General features: G+C 38.6%; 4 protein-coding genes across 4 annotated transcripts in view; 2 read left to right on the forward strand and 2 right to left on the reverse strand.

The window, feature by feature from the left end:
- Positions 1-988: 988 nt before the first annotated feature.
- LOC106083537 (apoptotic chromatin condensation inducer in the nucleus) lies at positions 989-4,637 on the reverse strand. The gene is made up of 5 exons (XM_013246625.2): positions 2,992-4,637; positions 2,721-2,934; positions 2,412-2,649; positions 2,242-2,351; positions 989-2,179 (listed from the first exon to the last, which is right to left on the reverse strand). Exons 1-5 carry the CDS (start codon positions 4,503-4,505, stop codon positions 1,994-1,996), a joined length of 2,262 nt encoding a protein of 753 aa, XP_013102079.1. The 5' UTR covers positions 4,506-4,637; the 3' UTR covers positions 989-1,993.
- Positions 4,638-6,654: 2,017 nt separating this feature from the next.
- LOC106083524 (mitochondrial DNA helicase) lies at positions 6,655-8,705 on the forward strand. Its single transcript, XM_013246609.2, has 2 exons — positions 6,655-7,394; positions 7,459-8,705. Exons 1-2 carry the CDS (start codon positions 6,680-6,682, stop codon positions 8,601-8,603), a joined length of 1,860 nt encoding a protein of 619 aa, XP_013102063.1. The 5' UTR covers positions 6,655-6,679; the 3' UTR covers positions 8,604-8,705.
- On the reverse strand, positions 8,611-9,338 carry LOC106083525 (cysteine-rich PDZ-binding protein). Its single transcript, XM_013246610.2, has 2 exons — positions 9,066-9,338; positions 8,611-8,968 (listed from the first exon to the last, which is right to left on the reverse strand). Exons 1-2 carry the CDS (start codon positions 9,215-9,217, stop codon positions 8,839-8,841), a joined length of 282 nt encoding a protein of 93 aa, XP_013102064.1. The 5' UTR covers positions 9,218-9,338; the 3' UTR covers positions 8,611-8,838.
- A 1,954-nt stretch (positions 9,339-11,292) lies between these two features.
- The window catches only part of LOC106083535 (probable splicing factor, arginine/serine-rich 6), a 33,374-nt gene continuing 26,175 nt past the window's right edge, over positions 11,293-18,491 (forward strand). The window contains exons 1-2 of the mRNA XM_013246624.2: positions 11,293-11,496; positions 15,690-16,174. Of these exons, the coding sequence (XP_013102078.1) occupies positions 11,494-11,496; positions 15,690-16,174 (488 nt within the window). The 5' untranslated portion in view covers positions 11,293-11,493. The remainder of the gene's footprint in view (positions 11,497-15,689; positions 16,175-18,491) is intronic.

Below are 18,491 nucleotides of genomic sequence, written 5' to 3' on the forward strand. Positions count from 1 at the left end.
AAAAAATACGGTCCAATGATTCCACCAGCGTACAAACCACACCAAACAGTGCATTTTTCGGGATGCATGGGCAGTTCTTGAACGGCTTCTGGTTGCTCTTCACTCCAAATGCGGCAATTTTGCTTATTTACGTAGCCATTCAACCAGAAATGAGCCTCATCGCTGAACAAAATTTGTCAAAATTTGAACACATTTCGAACCGAACACTGATTTTGGTAATAAAATTCAATGATTTGCAAGCGTTGCTCGTTAGTAAGTCTATTCATGATGAAATGTCAAAGCATACTGAGCATCTTTCTCTTTGACACCATGTCTGAAATCCCACGTGATCTGTCAAATACTAATGCATGAAAATCCTAACCTCAAAAAAATCACCCTTTATGAACCGTTATGGACCATTATCAATCCCCAAACACCTATATCATAAATAAGTATTTGTGCAACATTTGCTTTATGCTCTTTTAACTCGTTCGTTGGTAATTTTTGCATTTACTTCATTGACTTCTTTTGCTTAAAATCTATTATCTAAAAAATGTAATCATGAAAAGCGTTCATCAGGACATGTTGTTACAAACAAGCCATCTAACAAATATTCTCGAAAATAGCATTTCTGTACTTCCTAGCACTCCAATTAATTAGTTGCAAAGAGAAAATAATTTTATCATTGCTACTTTTAATTCGGCAGCGAAAGGGTTAACATTGGGGATCATTGTTAGCTACTCTTCAAACAATTTCCCCTCAGCTGCCATCCGAGAAATCACCCGAATTTCCAACACACTGGCGTGGAACAACCTCCGAGGCAGGTTAGGTTAGGTGATTCGACATCACCTCATTGATCCACTCACACTCCCCGACGCCGCCCAAGGCGACTTGGTGATACTAACCAAATAAAGTCCTTGGTGGACGCGCATACCAGGATTTAACGCAAATATAAAAAAAAAAAAATGTTATACCCTAAAAGTGTAACATTTTACAATGCGATGTGCAATAATTGTATGTAGTATTTTTTATTGTTTAAATAAGTGGGTGTTACAACATTTATGTATTGCAATATTCTATTGATTTGTATGTAATTGGAATTTAATGCTTGTTGTTTTCCTTAATGGCGAGGATACGTGTGAGTTTTGATCGTTAATGTAGGGATTTTCCAACTTCATGTCACACGACCATATCGCAACGATTCAAATTAGCGAAAAATTTGAGGTTAGTCTGCATTTTGTCATAGCATACATGTGCATGTAAGTACGTATGATATTTATAGATTTTTGAAGAAATCAAAATATATGCCGAATTTCAAAATCTATTTATAATTTGGCTGGCGTTGAATGAAGAATCTTGTTGACTGTATTATTATCCCTGTTGTTGTTTCTTTTTTTGTTTGTTTTTGTTGTCTGGCAGAAAAGGGAATCCGTCATTACCAGGGCAAACATGACTTGGCTGGGTGTTGATAGCAGTACGTTATATAAGGTGGCAGATCAAAATTCAAATTTTATGCAGAATGCTAAAAGTTCTTAAGATCAAAATGTTTTTAATAAAAGAAAACAAAAAAAGAGATAAAAACAAAAACACATTTGGAAATAAATGTATAAAAGAAGGTAATATACAACGTGAAATTGGAAAAAGGAATATATTCTTTTTGGGCTAGGGAAATTACCTAACGCTTGCAGACAAGAAAACCTAACAATAAGATGATTTTATATCTAAATGAAATGTCTTAACGAAACCTGTATCTGCAGAGTTCAGAATAGATTTTTCTTTAAGCTACTTATGATTCTAAAACATAAAACCATCTCATTGTTGGTTCAAATAAGGACAATTTCTACTTGGTATGGAACGTTGTAAAAAAACAACGTTCTCAATACTTGAAAAAAATACACATTTCCAATTAATGACGACGATATGACCCTAAAGACCATATGGAAAAAGAAGACATCAACAAAGATGTCAAAGGATGTTTGATCTGCAATGAGAAATATACCACCGACTGGTCTACTTAATAGCGACGTCTATCGCGACTGCGTGAACGTCTGCGATCGCTCGATCTCGGGCGTCGATTGCGATCTCTATCTCTGCGTTCCCGTTCCCTCTCACGTTCTTTTTCGCGTTCCTGTTCTCTCTGTTTGAGTCGTTGTTGTTGTTCTTCCAGCCTCTTTAAACGAAGTGCTTCCTTTTCAGCGATCTGTAGCAATAAAACGTAAAACATGAAAAGTTTCCATTTTGTATTAAATGTTTCCGCCTTACTTGTTCTGGAGTCAAAGGTAGCCAATATATACATGGAGTTCCCTTAGTTTTACGAAATAGGTCATCCAAAAGTCTCAGTGGAGGATCATCTTTTTTCTTCTGCTTTCGTGCTATAATACAGACAAGTTTAAATTAACGCTCCTCTTGTTGTTTGCTTAGGACCTTCTTACCTGGTGATAAACTGTTTGTTCTGATTTCTCTATCACGCCTTCTTCGCTCCTTATCGCGTTCATTCCTTTCGCGATCGTTTCTATCTCTGTCGTTGCGCTCGAGTTCCTTGTTCCTAGAGTTGTCCCGTTCTCGTTCTCTGCTACGTTCCCGACGTCTTTCCATGTCCCTATTACCCTTGTTGTCGCGATCTAAATTCTCTTTTTTGCCTACATCCCATTCGCGCACCGGTCGAGAGCCCTGATAATTAAACAAACGTTTTTAAGCTGGTTAAAATAAAAAAATATGTATAAACAAATTTTCATCTATACCCTTTTTTCCTCTTCATGGCGGTCTCTGTTCCAGCCCGAACCCACAATAACATTATCCTTATTGGTTTCTTGGCCAAATTTAGGCACCTCTTCTTTGGTGGTTTCAATTGCTTTTAGCATATCAGATTTATTGCCGAAATCAACGTTCAAGCATTTGGGATTTGATGCAGGCCAGCGAACACCATGTAAAGCATGACGTGTTTCAATAGCTTCACTAAAATTAAAAAATTATCTTATATTTGTCCATAGATTATGGAATAGTGTAACTTACTCCTCAGTTTCATATTCCACGAAACACTTTGATTTTATACGGTCTATCCAGAAACCATTTTCTACAATTTTGCCTGTTCTCGCTAATAGACCTTTTAGTTGCAAAACTGTAAAAGGGCGCACCAAATTTGTGATGTATAAAACACAGCTGGCCTGATTACGTGCGGGACTTGGTAAACGTTGTATTGGGCCCGGCACTGTGCCAATAGCGGGGATCAATTGATTTTGACGATTGATCTCCTTTTGGGGTCGGGGCTTTACAGATATTTCAATTTTATCTGGAGAAATACGGCGTCTTTCCGGCTCTGGAGAAGGGGACTGCTCGCCTTCTTCGCGCTCTGAGGTCACATCCTCTACATCAGATGAAGACTCTAATTGCACATCGCTCAACGGCACAGGATGAACGTCTGCAATCAGAGTCTTCAACGAATCAGTGGATATGGCCAAAATGGGCTCTTTGCTCTCAGTGGCTTTCTTAGTAATCCAGCGACGTTTGCGGGTACTGGTTGTTGCGACGGTTGTCGAGTTGTTGCTGCTAACAATGTGGCGACCTGTATCTGCTGCTGCAGTGGTATTAGAGGTTTCATTAGTTTTACCGTCTTGATTGTGGTTTACCTCCTCCAACTTATGGTGATCCTTTTTGGGCGAGACATCGTTCTTCACGTCATTAGTTTCTTCCTTTTCGACAACTTCACCATCTTCAGTTTCTTCTTCGTCTTCCTTTAATTCGGCTCTTTTTGGCATAATTTCCTTCCTTTCGCTACTGTTGCTACGTGATCTTGGAGAATTATCTCGGGTATACAGTTTGACCTCGTCTTGATCGTCTTTTTCGTCTTGATCTTCAATCGAAGCGGTCTCCTTCACACTTTTTACAGAGGAACGAGATTCATCATCATCAATTCTATTGGGACGATCATCATTTGAATTGGATTCATCGGTCTTAGCTACAAGACTAACTTCTTTAAGTTGTCCTATTTGGTTCACTTCCAATTTTTGATTTTCTTCCTTTTCATCACCACTGTCTTTCGGTTTCTTATTACCATCCGGTGATGCAGGTCCGTCTTCATCTTTTGAGTTCCGCTGTTTGGAATCTACCGAAACTTCTGAGCTTTCTTTGGGATCATCAACCGCTTTTTCAGAATTTACATCATTGCTATTGCAAATCTCTTCCTCTTGTATTGCCGGAATGTTGTTCTCCGGGCTTGGCTCTCTGCGATTACGACGACGCCGAACTGGGCTTGTTTCTTCAAGTTCTTTGATTGGTGTTCGTGTACTTCGAGAACTTCGCCTGCGTCGCAAGATGCTACCACCGCCTTGTTCTTCGCTAGAATCTCTTGCCTTTTCCTCAACATCTGATGCATTTTTCTCATTGATATCATTATTTTTTGGTTCAACACTTTGGTCATCTTCAGATATTGAAGGTGATTTGCGGCGTCGATTGGTTCGCCGTGATGCTGTTTGGACAGCTGGCGAAGAAACATCAGTTGATTTTTTTCTTTCACTTCGTCTGCGCATTATGTTTTTTTTTTTTTTTAATTTATATAGTTCCTTGGCAAATTCTAAAACAATTAAACAAAATTATTTTCAACTATATCCCTCAACACCAAGTAAATGCTAAGCGGGGAACCATCTTTTTTCGTTGGGTATGTTCAGTGAAATAAGTAAATGGAATGTGACATCTTATGCTATATGACTTAAATCAAAGCGTATGTCGGAAGAAACGTTTTGCGTTTAACCTATGGAAAATCGTTCAACTTTAAGCCTAGAACTCATATCGACTTTTCATTCATTCATCATCATCATTGGCAATGATGTGGTTTAATATGATTTAAATAAAAGAATTTCTCTAATTTATGAACTGCAAAACAATTTTTAAACAGTAAACATATTCAAATCATATGTTTTGCGCCCTGAAACGCGTTCTAAGTTGAGAGTTGGTTAACTTATTCCGTAAGATGCGTGCGTGCATTTGTTATGTAACTCACACATTACAAACCAGGGGCCTAATTCTCGCATCCGATATCGAGCGAGTTTTTGTTCGAAGAATAATTCCGTTCCGTAAGTACAAGATGGATCATGGCTTACGATCGTAATTTGTCAAAATGTTATCGATTTCGTAGAAGGAAAAATCGATACGCGGAGCATATTTTGCCATCTCAAAGAAAAACAAAGCAAATGGTGGTTTTTAAAAAAGGTATTTCAACTAAAAAAATAAATAAATAAAACGTTTTAAACAATATACAATTGTTTTGTAACGATATGTTACAGTCTTTGCACTATAAATAGTTGTTTTATGTGATATAGGACAAAAACTATGTGCATTACGTCGCCTTTAGCTCAGACAACGGTGCTTCTTCGATGTTCGTTTTTTTTCGGGCAGGCACAAGGAGAACAACAGCCAATGTACAATTGAATAAAGTCGGAAACTTTTCCTTGAAAAATATCCTGCTGCCTTAAATTTAGTGGTTAAATGATTCAACTTTTGATTTCGTCATGTTTGTAGATATTTTGCTTTGCCCAATTTGGCTTAAGCACAAAGTTAATTTTTGTCCAATTTAAGGGACCAAAAATGTGAATATATTATAATTATCGTTTTATTTTATGAAATAAATACTTCGATGTCTTATTTTTATTTGCGAAGGTAAATTGCGGGCAAAAACTCGCACATTCGTATGCAGATGCCATAATCCAAAAAATGCGAAACTCGATTATAATAAGTCGATTGCGGATGCAAGAATAAGGTCCCAGACTATTTTAATTATTTCTGGAAAGCACTCGGAAACACGCATAAGTGCTTCGCGAGTTATGTAACTCCACCTTTACGACCACATCCCGCTGGACGCACCCCAACTTAGGCGCAGCGCGACTGGATCTAGAATTTAACAGAACCTATGAGATAACATAGTTATTGAGAAGTACCGCAATTCAGTAACTTACAACGAACATTGTTTAGTTAAATATGTCGACAAAAAATCGTTTGCACCAACGATTATGTTATTCCCTAACTACTCGTTTTTTATATTAAAAAACACATGCTTATTGATTGTACACACACATACCCGAAATGTTTCGATAAAAAACAAGAGAAAAATGCTCTAAATCCATCGTAAATATTTATCTTTATTTATTTCGTTAAAGTAAACATAAAATAATTGTCCGTCGTTTAGTTAACGAATTTCTATTCGTTTGCGAAACAGCTGATTTTTTAACAAATTCGTAAACTTTTCTGTTATCACTTTTTAGCTATACGATTTTCGTTAAACACTAATTCCACCACAGCATTAACTAACAGTAAACGCAGGATTCACTGAATAAGTTCAAGCCAAGCGATCAGCCGGCGTAATACAATGTTTTTTTAATTTTTGGCAGTACTTGGCATTGAGGATGTCAAATTATTCTCTTTTTATATTAATTCTTTATTTACGTTTTCTCCTATATGATGACATTTTTAATCGGCAGATTTGACATCCTTAATGATGTTCATGGGGCCTATCCACTTTATGTTTTCGCATGTGACCTAACCCTCTATTAGTGAATCGTGCAGTAAACGCTAAATTATATTCAAATCTTTTTTTTTTTTTTTTTGCTTGTCATAAATTCAATGGTTCTTGAACAAACCTATTGCAAAATTCATCATAATATGACGTTTGTTCCAATATAAAACTTGTTATGACATTTTAACCGGCAAAATGTCAGCGGCTTTTAGGCGCTGTTACTACTACTCCGGCTGGAGGCAGAAAAATTCATTTTCACTTTTATTAAATACACGGAATGTTAGTAATTCGAAGTCTCTTGCACTGGATAACAATGATACGAACAAGGACCTTGGACACTATACTGAGTTCAAAAAAGTCGTGAAATCCCAAAATGTAAACTACAAAGATGGTCACACGTGTTTCCAGATACCATGTAAATTGTGCGAAAATCCTGCTCCGGAAAAATGGGCATATGTCAACAAAACTACTGGCGCCTTTTTGTGTCCAAGCTGTGATGTAAAAGTTCCTTTGTTACAAGCTAAGAATGCCTACGAAAAGGGAAGGCGTATTGTGAATCATAACATCGAGCTTGCTAAAATATTTGAAACAATGTGTGCGGACATCGTTACGCAAGTTCCAACTAGTATTTTGGATGAACTCCAGATTAGAGGCTTAAAAACGGTAGACTTTGAAATGTTGAATGCTGGCTATGATCGTCAGCTGAATGTTATACAGTTTCCCCTGAAGAATGCATCGGGTCTGTTAGTAGGTGAGAAATTACTCTATTTACAAAATGGTCGAGAAGAAACTCAACAAAATGAAAATGACTCCGGAATGTTGATATATGGGCCAAGTGATAAACAAAAGGCAATATTAGTATCAAATATTTTAGATTTCCTTGTTTTGGTAGCTCAACGTATTGAAACACGTAAGTTTTAAAACTTTGTAATAATCACTATTATCGAATATAACATAAAACTGCTTTTTTTTAGATTGTATAGCATGCCTTCCGTATGGTCTCAAAGCCCTACCACAAGAATGTTTACCTGCGTTGGAGAGATTTAAAGAAATATTACTATGGTTTCAATATGACTCTCCTGGTTGGGATGTCGCCAAATCTTTTTCCACAAAGCTTGACGAGAAACGATGTCTGCTAATAAAGCCTACAGATACCGAACCTTGTCCTTTCGAAGCACAACGCAAACGATTAAATATTAGACATATTTTGCAAAAAGCAACACCGGTGAAACATAAATCCATCACCACATTCAACACACTACGAAGTGACATTTTAAGTGAACTACAAAACATTGAAAAGGTTAATGGAGTCAAGTGGAAAAGATTTCCAATTTTGAATAAATTACTTAAAGGCCATCGTAAAGGAGAGTTAACAATAATTACCGGACCCACAGGGAGTGGAAAAACAACATTTATGAGTGAATATTCATTGGATTTAGCATTACAAGGTGTGTCCACATTATGGGGATCGTTTGAAATACGAAATGCTCGCCTCGCCTCAACATTGTTGCGACAATTTGTGGGATATTCTCTGGAGAAAAAGTTGCATGAGTTTGAACATTGGGCTAATGAATTTGAAAAATATCCTCTGTATTTTATGACATTTCATGGACAACAGCCATTAAAAATTGTCGTGGAGGCTATAGAACATGCCCACTACATACACGATATTAATCATGTTATCATTGATAATTTACAATTCATGATGGGCATTTCAAGTACCTATCGGACAGACAAGTTCTGGGAACAGGATAATATTATTGCAGCATTCCGGTCTTTAGCTACAAAACACAACCTCCATGTTACGCTTGTTATGCACCCTCGGAAGGAACGAGAAGAAGACGACTTGACTACAAGCTCGATTTTTGGTTCTGCTAAAGCCAGTCAAGAGGCAGATAACGTTCTTATTATTCAAGATAAACGTTTAACTTCACTTAGGGGTAAAAAGTATTTACAAATTGTTAAGAATCGTTACAGTGGTGATCTAGGCATTATGCCTTTAGAGTTTAACAAGGAAGCCCTAAGTTATGCATATACTGGTTCAAAGCAGAAGAAAAAGGACAAAGAAAAGGAAGTATCAGCACAACAAATTAATGACCAAATTTTACAAAATACTTAAATAGTAATTTCTTCTTGGATTGTACAAATTTGTATATATTTTCCAAATGATAAGTCTAGATAGTTTTTAAAATATAGTTTTATACAAGAAAATATGATTTTATATTAATATACCTTTTTTGTATACTTAATTGCTGGAAAATGCAAAGATTCCAAACGTCTCGTAACACGATAATCGTAATCAACCATTAAACAAAAGCTTAAATAATGTTTATTATGTCATTAGTAAATAGGGGTCACGTTGAGCTTTGTTTGTAATTTTTGGTGTTCATTAGTTTTTTACCGCACATCGCACATATAGCCTTTTTGTAAGCACACGCCTGACAGTAATGTGATCCGGCCTGATGAACTTTTTGGCGGCATATTCTGTAAATAAATACAAAATTAAGATCAATCGCCAAATTTACAGTATGGTAACGATAAAATATTTACTTCTTTTTAGTTATTCTTATTTAAAATTTACCTGCATGGTGGTAATGTCTTTCCAATGGGGTTATATCTATCCTTTGCCGATGAAAGCGCTTTGTTTTCATTGATTTTTCGTACCGGACCAGTTTTCCAAGGATCTGGAGTTGCTATTTTAGCTAATTTGGCTTCACATTTCTCACACACCATTTTATACAACAGACAGTAATTTGACCCAAAGTTTTCATGAAGAGTTTAGGTTTTCAAGGAACATTATAAATCGCAATGTTTGGAAACTAATGAAACAACTACTTTGTGTGGTACGACCTTATAGAAGTGCGTCTCATGCAGTGACCGCCAATTTAGTACCTACTTAGACGACAACACGTGTCGCCTGTGAGATACACATGTCATGACTATGGCCTACAAGCACTGAGTTCTTTTGCAGCGAAAATTATTATTGATATACTGAGTAGGAATCGTACAGCAAACAGCTAAGTACAATTTTCTTTATTTTGATTTTGCAATAAATCAACGAGTTTTAATAGTATTCAGTTGTGTACCTGCCTAAGTTAAAGACGTAGCTAAATTCCGACAACAATTTTTTTTCTAAAATTACAGGGTGACAAAAAGGCAACATATACGAAAACCATCAACAGTTTTTAGTTGCCGTCGGCAGAAAATTGAGTTGTACGTTAAGTATTGCCAGTCTGGAGCGCAGGAACGGATTTCGTACAAAAAAACTGTGTATGCCATAAGAAAGGAAGTAATTACCTTCATTGTAGTATATGACACATATCCTAGAACTGTTTTTTGTTGCACAAACCTTCCAGATTTCCGTTTCAAACTGGAGGTTGGCGCACAAAAGCCAATCTGGAGTCCATAAATGGACTTTGTAAAAAAAAGTGCGCACACCAGACGAAAGTAGAGGTCACTACCATTATTTTGGTATATCGCACATATCCCAGAACTGATTTAAGAAAAGTTACCGTTAACGGCATTTGTCCTGACCCCCAGTTCTGAACCAATAATATATGCACACCGAATTAAGGGTATAAACCCGCTCTTTGACGTAGCATTCGTACATTTTTGTACGAAGTCCATTCCTTGCCTGTAGGCTGGAATCAGTGTCTTGTCCTCCAGTTCTAAACAGATATCTGGAAACTATGTTCAAGAAAAAACAGATTCCCTCTAATTGTGAAACGTCAAATGAAGTAATTGACCTCCTCTTTAAAGTGGCGTTAACACACTTTTGTACGAAGTCCATTCTTTGTCTGTAGGCTGGAATAAGTGTCCAGCCCTCCAGTTTCCAAACAGGAACCTGGAAACTTTGTTCAAAGAAAAACTGATTCCTTCTAATTGAGATACGTCAAATTGATGTGACATTCGTATATTTTTGTACAAAGTCCATTCCAGGTCTATAGGCTGGAATCAGTGTTGCCCTCCTTTTTCTAAACAGAAATCTAGAAAATCTGACTCCTTGTAATTGTGTTTCGTCAACTTGAAGGTATAAACCTTCATTGACGTGGCATTTGCACATATTTGTACGAAGTCCATTCCTGGTCTGTAGGTTGGAATAAATGTCCTGCCAGAAATCTGGAAACTCCGATTCTGCCCATTAAAGATGATTTCCTTAGTTTGGATCCAAGGCGAATTTAATAAGGAGGCCTCACGCGAACAGGGCAGGTTTGGCGGTATTAAGATGTCAGATTTTTGTTTGCATTCTCTTTGTCTCCTTTCTCGCATATTCTCTGTTCTTTTACGCACACGTACACACACACACACACACACACACACACACACCAATTTTTGTCTGTGTGTTGTCAAAACGTAGATCAGCTTGATGATAAGAAGGCGGATTGCTCCATATGATTTATGGTTGTTGTACAAATGAGATCACCTTTAATTGTTTCGCCATGGTTCGAATCTATTGTGACGATATTGCTTTTTCCAGTACTTTGAGTCGAAGTTCTCTGCATAGTTTTTTTGAATAGTTTGAAGCCTTTTTAATGAAGTTAAACATTTTTTGTAAAAATGTTTATTATTACTTTTTAGCATTTTGTTAAGTGATTTCATTTTAAAATCAATTAATTTAACTGTTTTGTGTGTATGTGCAGCTATTGAAAATTATCGAAGTTTACCGAAGTCAGTATGCAGCAAGATGTACCACGTAAACTCGCCATACAATTTTTCTATTTTGTGTTTATTGGGTAGACACTTATCGATAACATCGTGTCATGGCGAATAAAATAATCGTGTAGAGGCATTAAGTATCGACATGTATCGAAATGAAATCGATGTCCCATTCGCGCGTTGGTTACTGCAAAAAAAAGGACAAGAAACTAGAAAAAACAATCCAATTTTCATTTTCGTGGAGCATGTTCCAGAAATTTATTCCTTTTTAATACCGTAAAACACAGAAAAATTGAATAGAAAATACACGGTCTATATATAAAAATCACCTAGGGAATTAAAATAAGAACAAGATGGTAAGTAGGAAAATAATTGGATACAACAAGAATTGTGAAAAGCATCGATTTTTTGTCTTTAACCCTTTGTAGTTATATGAGAGATTTTCTCAACTGACTGATGTAGACAAAAAGGGTAGATAGAAAAAATGAATGTTTCTTTTATGTTTGCAATTGAGTTTTTCTGCGAAACAAATAACTTTTCTTCTCGTAGTTAACAAGTTTTGAGTAATAACAACGATATAATGACTTCGTAGTATACCAATGGCGAATTGCGAAAATTATGCTAGTGTGTATTTCTTTAGGAAGTGTTCACCGGCTTTGCTTTTGTTGATGTAGCGCGTGTTACAAATAAAGTAATTTTGCATCAAAGCGACTTACATTTTTTTCATACAAAAGTTATACGCATGTATTAACATTGTTCCAAGTTATTTTGTTGATTTTATATATACCTTGTCTTGAAAGAGAAACAAACAAAAATTATACCACTTAACATAAAATCTATCAAAGTTTGTGTCTTTTGAAAATAGTAGCATATTTGTATATCCTACAACACTACATACTGTAGAACAGATAATTAGAAATCAGTGAATTTGTTTGTAGCACCCAACATGTAAATAGATGGACCCATTCTTAGGTACACCGCTCGATTCTGAATCATTTCTTGATTCGATATAGCCATGCTTTGCTGTGTATCCGCTTATTTTGCGCAGAAGTGCAGATCGCATTTTTAATCGAAAATTTCAAGAAATTTGGCACCGTTGGCCTTTGTGAACTAGAGACGAATTCTACTGAATTTGGTAATTGGTTCAGACTTATATGGCTTTCGCATATAATATTTACCCGATTGTTGACTTCTTCATAGAATTTGACATGTAGCATACTTCGGTGCCTCTTATCTTTACTGGTCATTTATGGAAATCTGTCTAGATTTAACTATGGAAAGTGTATTTCTTTTTTACTTTTTAGTTGGTGGGAAGTAGTTTAGCAGGTGATAGATGTTCTCCATACTACCATTTAAGGGAAAAGTTCACTAGGGATCTGGGCAACGTATGTATTAGAGTTGTGTGCGTGAGTGATTTTCCACTCACGTTCAAAATTTGCACACGCTCGCTCGACTTTTTTATTTCGACTCACGTTCACATTTTCCATGATTTCATCAGAAAACTTTAGATGTAAGTGCTTTAAAGGTCGTACATGGGTAGTTTTTATTTATCTCTAAGAAACTGCGAAAGTACTTCTATGGAATGCATACAAAACTAAGCTCGACACGTCGTCCTACTGGCTGTGTCATTTTTCCAATGCATCTGTAGCGTGGATTTCTTTTCCACATACCTACAACCTTTGCATGTGAAGGTGGCAATCCTTGTCAAGCTCTTATAGATGAGCAAGCTCATTCCGATTCATACGACCGATCGCTGCGAAAACATTATATCTATTGGCTAATTAAATGCGTCAATAATACTCTGTGTCATATCGAGCATTATGAGCATTCGGTATTTGTGCAAGAGCCGGGGCCGTCCTGTTTCTCACTGAGACCCAATTCGATATCGCTGAATGCTTGTTGTTGTTGTTGAAGCAATGTATTGTAAACCGATGAAGGACTCTATCGGCTCAACCCGATACGTATAAGTGGCTGTCATGGGATAGACCGATGATTGTCCGCAACTGCAATTGCAGTTACTCCGTATAGAGCATTCGACTATCTACAACACGCGAATTCACCTGTGTGGTGACAACGATGAATACCACACAGATCGGGGCTCAAAGTTCCAGGGCGTATAGTGCTTATAGTTATCTCGTGATTTGTTGTTGTTGCTGTAGCAGTGTGTTGTACGCTAAAAGCAGCCCTTGCAGATTAAGGACTCCATCGAGTGAATCCGGTACGCACAACCGGCTGCCATGGGATTAGTAACTTGATTTGTGATTTGCTTTGCTAAAATGTTTCAAAGGGAAATCTCTAACCGTTCTCAAACCGCGGATTTTTTTTACTAGTTTTTTCAATTCGGCTTTATTGAGAACAAAAACAAATTCAGCATCTTTGTGCCCTCTTTAATTCTTAAAATGTTAAAAATAGCAAATAGTCGCAGGAAAATCCCATAAAGGGTTCTCTTTTGATTGGTCTGCCGTCAATAAACTTGGTTAAACCGAAGCCTTTCGGGTTGACGCGGTCCGAATTAAGGAATTGGGCGAAGGAAACGGTCGGTAGAGCGATGAAAATCCTAGGGTGAGATCCTAATCGTGAGAAAACGGGGCTATTACTTAAATGAAGTAAGAAGGAGGTCAGTGTAGCTTTCGGTATCCTAACACATATGACTACAAGATCACTTATGCAAAATCGGTGCGGCAAGGAATAGCATGTGTAGGGCATTTGGGAAAGATGAGACGTTAGATCATTTCTTATGTCATTGCCTGGCTTTCGCGGCTAACAGACACGGCACTTAGGTGGTCCTATGGAAAACAACTAAGGCTTTTGCAAGTAGCAGTTTTCGAGGTTATTTTTTAGTATATATAGCGCACAACAAGACTATGAACATGCCATTAAGGACAGGGGCAAACATCTCACATATCAATGAGTGCTGTCCGATTCAAGTTTAAACTCAATGTGTTATTTATAGCGGAGTTCGATCGGGGTGCCGTAGTGCAACATCTCTTTGGGGATAAGTTTTTACATGGCATAGCAACTCACAAATGTCGCCAGCATTAGGAGGGGATAACTACCGCTGAATATTGCTTCTGATCTACTAACCAGAATTCGAGCACAGGCGTTGAGCGTCATAGGCGGACATGCTAACTGCTGCGCTACGGTGCCACCCATCTCCTTTTGGAAGCTAAGCGAAATCTCTCGAAGGGTACTCTGTTATAGCTGTGAAAACCTTCAACAAAATATGAAATAAATGAAATGACAAATATCTTAATTTACTAAAACATATTTACGGCAAATTTTCTGCACCAACACAATACTGCCATCATATTACAACAGGATTAATTGTAATTGTGCCTTATTGACCCTTCTAAGTTATTGGCCTAAAAAAGCATTTTAATTTTTTTTTTTTATATGAAGTTTAACAGTTGTTCACCTGGAAAGCCGTATAGAGTACCAAACCTAATGGGGTAATATCAAAGTGCCTCTAAATGTCGCCAGCATTAGTAAGGGGATATAAACCGCTGAAAATGTTTCTGATGTTCACGCCGTGATTTGAACCCAGGCATTTGGCATCATAAACGGACGTACTAACCTCTGTGCCACGGTGGCTTCCAATGGGTAGGTAAAATATGGATAAAGGTTTCAAAGATGTCACCGTTACTGAGCGGATAAAACTCACCGGTAGCTGAGGTAGAAGCGATAGCGTACTGCCACTGAGAGCAGCTGGTTGTAGGTAACGGGTTGACCCGATGGATCTGTTCATCGGCGAGGGCTGCCGTCTAAGTATTCAACACACTGCTACAACAACAACCAGTGAGGTGGTCATGGTTTCAATTCCCATAAGAGCCTTTGTTTGACGCTACCGCCGTATCACAATGGGCAAAATATGTCGTGAGTTTGTTCAGACTGCTACTGTGACCTAACATTATCATCATGGCATAGCTGTGAGCACCACAAAGGCTGGAACATTGATGTTTGTTCTGTGTAGTGTTCATTGCTGCCACGAGAAACTTAGCTGCGAGCTACCGGGCGTGTCCACAGGCTGCGGAAAGTGGAATGCTCGGTATCGAGCGGAGAATCTCAGTGAGAGGTCGGGCGGCACCGGCTTTTGGACAAATTCAGAGGCCTATTATGCTCGATATGACAAAGCGAGTTAATGGCGCCTTTAAATAACCAATGGCTCTATTCCCGCGACGATCGGTCATATGGGCCAGAACGAGCTTGCTCACCTATAGGTGCGTGACGCTACCTTCACATGCAATGTGGCTACAAGACCAACATCGTCCCATTCACTCATCCCATATCAATTGTAACCGGTTCGAAGGTCTTTAGAATGAACCATTCAGGGATTCCTCTGAATAATGTTGTGAACGACTGAAGACCATTTTTTCATTCTTTTCATTGTTTACTCCAAAGAGCCTCACATTTTTCGCCTATATAAGTGAGGGGATAATAACGTCTGAAATGTTTTCTTATGTAATTGGTCTAGCGCATAGCAATCCGTCACGATTGTTTTAATTCTTTCAACAAATGTATAAATCTTTTTTTTCTCTTTTTTTTATTCCAGTCGAAGAAAATGTCTCGCTACCCCACTGACCGAAAGGTGTATGTCGGTGATTTAGGCAACAGTGCTCGAAAAAATGAATTGGAATATGCATTCGGTGCTTATGGACCTTTACGCAGTGTATGGATAGCACGTTCACCTCCAGGTTTTGCCTTTGTTGAATTTGAAGATGCTCGTGACGCAGCAGATGCTGTTAGAGGTTTAGATGGTCGAACAATTTGTGGCCGTAGAGCTCGAGTGGAATTATCAACAGGCAAAAGTACCAAGCCAGGACGCAGTGGTGGTGAACGCAGAGGGGGTGGTGCAACTGAACGCTATGGTGGCGGGGGAGGAGGTGGCGGTCGTGGTATTGGCGGTGGAAGTCGAAATGGCGGTGGGGGCGTTGGCAGCAGTGGAGCTGGTGGAGGAGATAGTAAATGCTATGATTGTGGTGATCGTGGTCATTATGCCCGGGATTGTCATCGACATGGTGGACGCAGCAGGAGGAGGTGAGTGCAAAAGAACTTTACTTAACCTTTTTTGTGTATGTAATAATTTGAAAGAAAAGGGAATATTACTTCTGTTTTGAGAGTTAAAACTGATTACTAAATATATTTTTTAGAAAAATAGTAACAAATAATTACAGCCAAATTCTGAAAGCTCCCTGGGAGTTTATTCCGAGGGAATTAACTTATCCCTCGAAAAAAATCCTCCTATTCTGATTGAATAGGGAGAGGAAAAATTTGGAAGAGGGAAATTCGAATTTTCGAAAACAGCTGTTTTATTTTGGCTAAACATTTGACTGCTATTTTTCGGAAAAAGAACATAATATGGAAAAATAAGCAAAAATAAGTTGTAAAGGTTGTTATAATTGTTTACATATATGTTTAGATTTGTTTTTGTAATGTTTGTTTTGCTTTTTGTATTTTAATAGTGCACAATTGTGGCGAACAGCTTGTCACGAAAGTTCTGTGTTGTGATAACAACTTTCCCTCTTCATTCAACAATCGTTGGCTGAAATGAGATTCTTCCAAAGTAGTCTGGTGGACAGATAAATAGTTTAATTGTGTGTTGTCTCTGGTTGCATGCGGGGCACACATTCTGAATGTTGGCGTTTTCCCTTGTCATAGATTTTAGGTAGCTGAATAATTTACCGGATTGTTCTTGGACAGAACAATTTAAGTGAGTAGTATAGAGCTTTGCTTCTACATCGTGGTCATAAAAGTTGCAATGGTCTACATGATACGCTGCTTTGTCTAAAGGTCTGATGTTTTAGTATCAGGATCTTTGCTTATCATTGTCTTCCCAATATTGAGAGAGTCGGTTATTGTCTCGTCGCCGGCCCCCGTTTGTAAGGCGGTATTGAGTGTCCTGCCACTGCACTGTTTGTTAGCTCTATATGAGGATATTTGCCTTTCCTAGCTTTCCCAGTCTTGAAAAAGAGGACCTTAGTTCCGTAGTACGTCAAACTTCAGTCTTAGCCAAACTTGTCAAGGAGACTTGGTCAATTCCCACCACAACGGGAGTTCCTTCTCCCTTCTCCTCCCTTTGGAAGACCACTATTTCTCCACGACAAAATCTTGGTTTTACTTGTTTAAGACTTCCATCATGCGTTCCGTCTCGAATTTGTCGCCCTCGCCCTTGATGAAAATCGTTACCTTTGTGAGCTGGGGAATGTGCATCTTTCTGACAAGGACGAGCTTTGCACCCCAGGGTGTGTGGATATTTCCAACGAGATTTTTGAAGATGTACCCTCTGTACTCGAAGCTCATACTCTATATGGGTGAACCCCCTTCAGAGTTCAACACATGTTCGAAACCTCGTTCGTTTACAAGATGATGCGCTTGGGATCGATGATCTGGTGGAATCCTACCGGATGCGCTGCCGATATCGATGACTGCATAAGTCATCTCATCTCAGTTGTGCTTCCTTGCCACACTGGCGTAAGATGACAGCTCTTCACCGTCCTCATCATCATCGTTCGCTTCCTTGATGGCTGTGGCATCCTTTTGGAAGTTACACTTCTCCATGAAAACTTAGGGGCCGTGCGGGTTCCTTCGTTCATTTTACGACTTTGTCTCCCTCCTCAGAGCACTGTCTGGAGTCTTCATTGCGGTTGTACTTGAAAGCGCGGAGCTCTTTTTCTTCTCCAACATCTTAGCTGTGTTCTGCACTTTCGCCCGATTGCGTTGCCCTTGCATACTTCTCTGTCTCCTTCGTCGTACCCCGGATTACTTTCACGGTTTTCTTGTGAGTTTAGCCCTCGGTCACTTCTGCCATCATCCCGCTGTCCTCATCTCTCGATTCAGCTGTTTCATTGACACTGTCGCTGTCTGAATCGGAAATAAAACCTACACCTGGGGACGAACTGCGCATCCCTCTGGTTTATCCGTCTTTTCTTATCGGTTAGTCTGACGACTGGTTGCACGATTTTGTAAGTAGCACGGAATTCCTGACTTTCTTCTTCGAAGTTTTTAGTATTTAGAGCGCACAACAAGTCGATTACTGGCGTAGGTTGTTGTTGTACCCGCATTTTCATGTGGAGGTGGCGATCTTCGTCAAGCTGCTGTAGGTGGGCAAGTTCGTTCCGGTCCAAGGAACCGATCGCCGCGGGAACAGGGTGGTAATTGGTTATTTAAAGGCACCATTAACTCGCCTTGTCATATCGAGCACCATAGGCCTCTATATTTGTTCAAAAACCGGTGCCGTCCGACCTCTCACTGAGACTCCGCTCGATACCGCCGATTGTCCGCGACTGCCGTTGCAGCTACTCGCTAAGCTAAGCTTCTCGTGACATCAATAAACACCCAACAGATCGGACCTCAC

This window comes from Stomoxys calcitrans, chromosome 3 (genome assembly GCF_963082655.1).
Source record: "Stomoxys calcitrans chromosome 3, idStoCalc2.1, whole genome shotgun sequence".
Classification (NCBI taxonomy): Eukaryota; Metazoa; Arthropoda; class Insecta; order Diptera; family Muscidae; genus Stomoxys; species Stomoxys calcitrans.

Coding starts and splice junctions, on each gene's coding strand:
- LOC106083525 (XM_013246610.2), bottom strand. CDS start 9,217: ATGGTGTGTGAGAAATGTGAAGCCAAATTAGCTAAAATAGCAACTCCA. Junction 8,969..9,065: donor AAGACATTACCACCATGCAG/GTAAATTTTAAA, acceptor ATTTATTTACAG/AATATGCCGCCAAAAAGTTC.
- LOC106083537 (XM_013246625.2), bottom strand. CDS start 4,505: ATGCGCAGACGAAGTGAAAGAAAAAAATCAACTGATGTTTCTTCGCCA. Junction 2,935..2,991: donor GTGGAATATGAAACTGAGGA/GTAAGTTACACT, acceptor TTTTAATTTTAG/TGAAGCTATTGAAACACGTC. Junction 2,180..2,241: donor TACCTTTGACTCCAGAACAA/GTAAGGCGGAAA, acceptor TTATTGCTACAG/ATCGCTGAAAAGGAAGCACT.
- LOC106083524 (XM_013246609.2), top strand. CDS start 6,680: ATGTCAGCGGCTTTTAGGCGCTGTTACTACTACTCCGGCTGGAGGCAG. Junction 7,395..7,458: donor AGCTCAACGTATTGAAACAC/GTAAGTTTTAAA, acceptor GCTTTTTTTTAG/ATTGTATAGCATGCCTTCCG.